Consider the following 3,567-nt stretch of genomic DNA (forward strand, 5'->3'; position numbering starts at 1 on the left):
GCACGCGCCGCGCGCCGCACCGGCGCCTGCCGCGGCAGAGCGCGGCCAGCTGGGCGACGTGGAGGCCCAGGACCTGGGAGGGGCACCGGGAAATCCGTCAGGCTCCTCCAAGGGCTAGGTTTAGAGGTCGGACAGGGGAGGGTGCAGACTGGCCAAGCCCTTTAAGCCTGGTCTGGCGAGTGGGCCAACTCACGCAGGGGTCTAGGAAATTTGTTAACTCTTCCTGGAGAGCATCGTTAAAGGTCGGCTAAAGTACAGGGGGTTTGTGTTTGTCGGGACCTTGAAAGGTTATGGATTGGAAGTGGCTGGGGCTTTTAGGGTACCAAGCAGTTGGGTAAGGTTAGGAGCAATTCAGAGATTAGACAGGAGTGAGCAGAGCTGGACAAGACCCTAAGAATGTGGAACAGTGTAGAGGTTGTTGAGAGAAGATGGATGCAGGGGCAGAACTATCAGAGAGGCAAAGGTGCAGAGGGTGACATGCCTGAGGTTAGGCCATACAACTTGGGCCTAGTGGACAGGGCCCCAAGGACATGGGACTGAGAGGATCCCAGGCACAAAATCACCAAGGGGCTCATGTTCCAGATTCAGTCATCCCTTCAACAAATATTTTCAGGGGCTACAGAGCCCTTAACTCAGCATTCTCTCTCTCTCCACCCAGGAGCCAACTGTTTAGGGCAGAGGCATGTACAGAGCTAGAAAGTTGGCATGAGGTTGAGGCACATAAGCCCTTTACCCTTCCTCTGTGAATGGTGGCGCAAGAGGTCAACGGAGGCACTGACCCAGACATATACCACGTTTATTTCACAAACATTGGGAAGATGGGTTGGGGGTGGAGATAGGGGGTACAGGTGCACAGCTGCACAGAGTCGCCATCAGTAGCCCACTGCCCATACTGAGGATTCAGCCTGGACTGCAGTGCCTCCAAGTCAACAGACAGCAAGAGGAGTGCAGGGAGGGCCCTGAACACCAAGCCCCCTGAAAGGCTATGGGGCACAGCTCCAGCTGTCCCAGGAAAACCAGCAATAAATAAGAGTAGGGCACGGCCCCACCCACACAGATCACCTAGTCACCCATCTTCACTCTGGAGGTCTGCAAAAGAAGAACAGAAGTTAGGTAGGGACAAAGGAATAGGTAAGAGAATGACAAGATCAGACCCAGCAAATCCATGTCTGGGTGGACACATCACAAAAGATGAATAACCAGGGGGCCAGGGTTATGGCTCAGTGGTAGAGCACTTGCCTAGCACATGTGAGGCACTGGGTTCGATCCCCAGCACCACATAAAAATACAAATAAAATAAAGGTACCATGTCCATCCACAACTAAAATAAATAAAAGATGGATGACCAGATCAGGATAGATGCACTGTGACAAATAAATGATTGGAGACAACCAGAGTTAGGCTATAGGACAGACAGCTGGAGAGAAGCAGCATATGAACAGTGCCAGTCACCAAGAGTCAACCCAGTCAAGCACCTCCAGTCACATTTATACACTGAGGCTGATCCTTAGTCGTAAACCCACAGTATTAGACAAAAAAAGACGTGTTTTAGACATGCTGTCACAGAGACATACTTAGGCCCTGAGAGAGACAAACACATCAAGCCAGACTGATAGACACTGACAAGATCCCAGCATGGTCCAGACCACAAAGACATCATCTATATTTCTAGAGACAGTAGACAGGAAGAGGATGACAGATAAACCAAGTAACAGATAAATGAGAGATATACACATATAAAGCAACAAAAAAAGTAGGAAAAAAATTTTAAAGCCTTAAAAGAGGAGACAGGAGATAGGAATGAGGTGGTGGAAGCTACCCAAGAATTCTACAGTCCCATGGGTAGAAAAGGAAGCTCTTTAGGAGGGTAAGGATGAGTTGAAGACAAGGACACAGAGGCTCCCTAAGGGGATTCAGCACCTGAAGGATTGCGACGATGACCCCAAAGAGGCCGATGGCACTTCCAAATATTTCCACGATGAGAATCTTTACAAAGAGACTGGGGTTCTGAGCATCAGCCAGGGCGGCCCCACTGCCCACGATGCCCACGCAGACTCCACAGAAGAGGTTAGACAGACCCACTGTGAGACCAGCCCCAAACATGGAATAGCCTGGGGAACAGAAAAGGGCTCAATGAGACCAAGCCAGAAATGGGTGAAGGTGAAGGGCTAACGGGACCAATTCCCACCCTAACCCTGATGAGCAGGCCAAAGTAACTGAGAGAATATAAAAAGGAGAAATCCAAGCTGGGAGGTAGGAAGCAGGGAGCAGCTGTGAAGCCCCTGCTTTACATATTTACACACCCACCTACCTGCATGGTAGTTTCGATGACCAATGGCCTGAGGGTCAGTGGCACTGAAAGGCTGCAGAGGGCAAAAAAGTAATCAGAAACCACCCGTCATGCATCCCATTCCCTATCTCTATGCAATGTGGGTAACACACTGGAATGGATGCCTACCCCACCCCAGTCTTCCTTACCTCAGCCATGTTGCTAATGACAATTGCCATGATGATGCCGTAGATAGCCACAGCCTCACAGAAGATGATGCTGGAAGTGGTAAATGGCAAAAGTAGGGACAGGAGGTGAACAAGAGAAGAAGATGAGAAAGAAACCAACTTTCCTCCCCCAAAAGTCCCCAGCAGCCTTTCCTCATCTCATATCTCACCCTATCAAGAGGCAGGCAGCCCTTCCACAGCTGGATCTGACAACCACTTACCTGACCAGGTTCTTGGTCTTGATTCTGGGGGCCTTCACCCCTCCCCCAATGATGGAGGAGCCTGTAATATAGATGCCCCTGGTGAAAGGATAAAAAACTGGTTGGTGAGCACAGCCCAAGCTGTCACTGCCCCCAGGATGACTAAAACCCCATGACACCACCTGCCATGACTCAGTGCCTCCCCACAGTCCCACTATCCCAATATTCACCAGGCTGCCCCAACCACAGACAGGGAGATTGCTAGGCCAATGCCCAGGTTCGACCACATGAAGGGGGAAGTCTCAGTCAGGAACCTGGTGTGGAAACAAGGAAGAAAGCAGTTCAGCTCTGTTAGGAAAGGGGGCACAAAACCCTTAGCCTCCCACTCCCTTCCAACTCCACCAGTCCCAGATACTGCAACAACAGATTAAATATCTCCCATGATCCATGCCCCCAGCAGCTTGGGGTGACGTGGGGCAGGGGCTCCCATCACAGAAGAAAGCAGCAGCTCCTAGTGGAATTCTCTTCCTGCCCTCCCTTACCATGCCACATCAAAGCGGAAGCCCAAGTCAAAAATGGTGTAGCAGATCCCTGCAGTAGCGAGAAAAAAGGGTTAGGGGCTGCTCTCTAGAGAGAAGCTCCCCAACCTACAGAAGTACTGCCCAGCTGACCCACAACCTACATCAGAGTCAAGGGAGAGTCCTCAAGCCGCCAAGTGAACCAGATACCTCCGCTCAGGCCTCCATTTTCTGCCACTCCCTCATAACATCTCCCTCAATGACACCAAGCCCCAAGACCCTCCAGACACGCCCGGGCAGGCCAGAACGCCCTGGAGAAAGGGAGGGAGCAGGTGCTCCGGCCGGGCCCGGCC

At 51.6% G+C, this 3,567-nt stretch overlaps 1 protein-coding gene across 3 annotated transcripts in view; it reads right to left on the reverse strand.

Annotated features, from left to right (window-relative positions):
• Positions 1-778: 778 nt before the first annotated feature.
• The window catches only part of Atp6v0b (ATPase H+ transporting V0 subunit b), a 3,430-nt gene continuing 641 nt past the window's right edge, over positions 779-3,567 (reverse strand). The window contains exons 1-8 of one of the 3 annotated variants that reach the window (XM_015485119.2): positions 3,379-3,407; positions 3,239-3,287; positions 2,927-3,010; positions 2,718-2,795; positions 2,479-2,548; positions 2,312-2,363; positions 1,921-2,111; positions 779-1,089 (exon numbers count right to left, since the gene is read on the reverse strand). In XM_015485119.2, the coding sequence (XP_015340605.1) occupies positions 1,063-1,089; positions 1,921-2,111; positions 2,312-2,363; positions 2,479-2,548; positions 2,718-2,795; positions 2,927-2,985 (477 nt within the window). In that variant the 5' untranslated portion in view covers positions 2,986-3,010; positions 3,239-3,287; positions 3,379-3,407 and the 3' untranslated portion in view covers positions 779-1,062. Of the gene's footprint in view, positions 1,090-1,920; positions 2,112-2,311; positions 2,364-2,478; positions 2,549-2,717; positions 2,796-2,926; positions 3,011-3,238; positions 3,288-3,378; positions 3,408-3,567 lie in introns of those variants that run through there. The other 2 variants (XM_015485118.2, XM_015485120.2) reach the window with 2 other exon arrangements.

Source organism: Marmota marmota, unplaced genomic scaffold (genome assembly GCF_001458135.2).
Source record: "Marmota marmota marmota unplaced genomic scaffold, marMar, whole genome shotgun sequence".
NCBI lineage: Eukaryota > Metazoa > Chordata > Mammalia > Rodentia > Sciuridae > Marmota > Marmota marmota.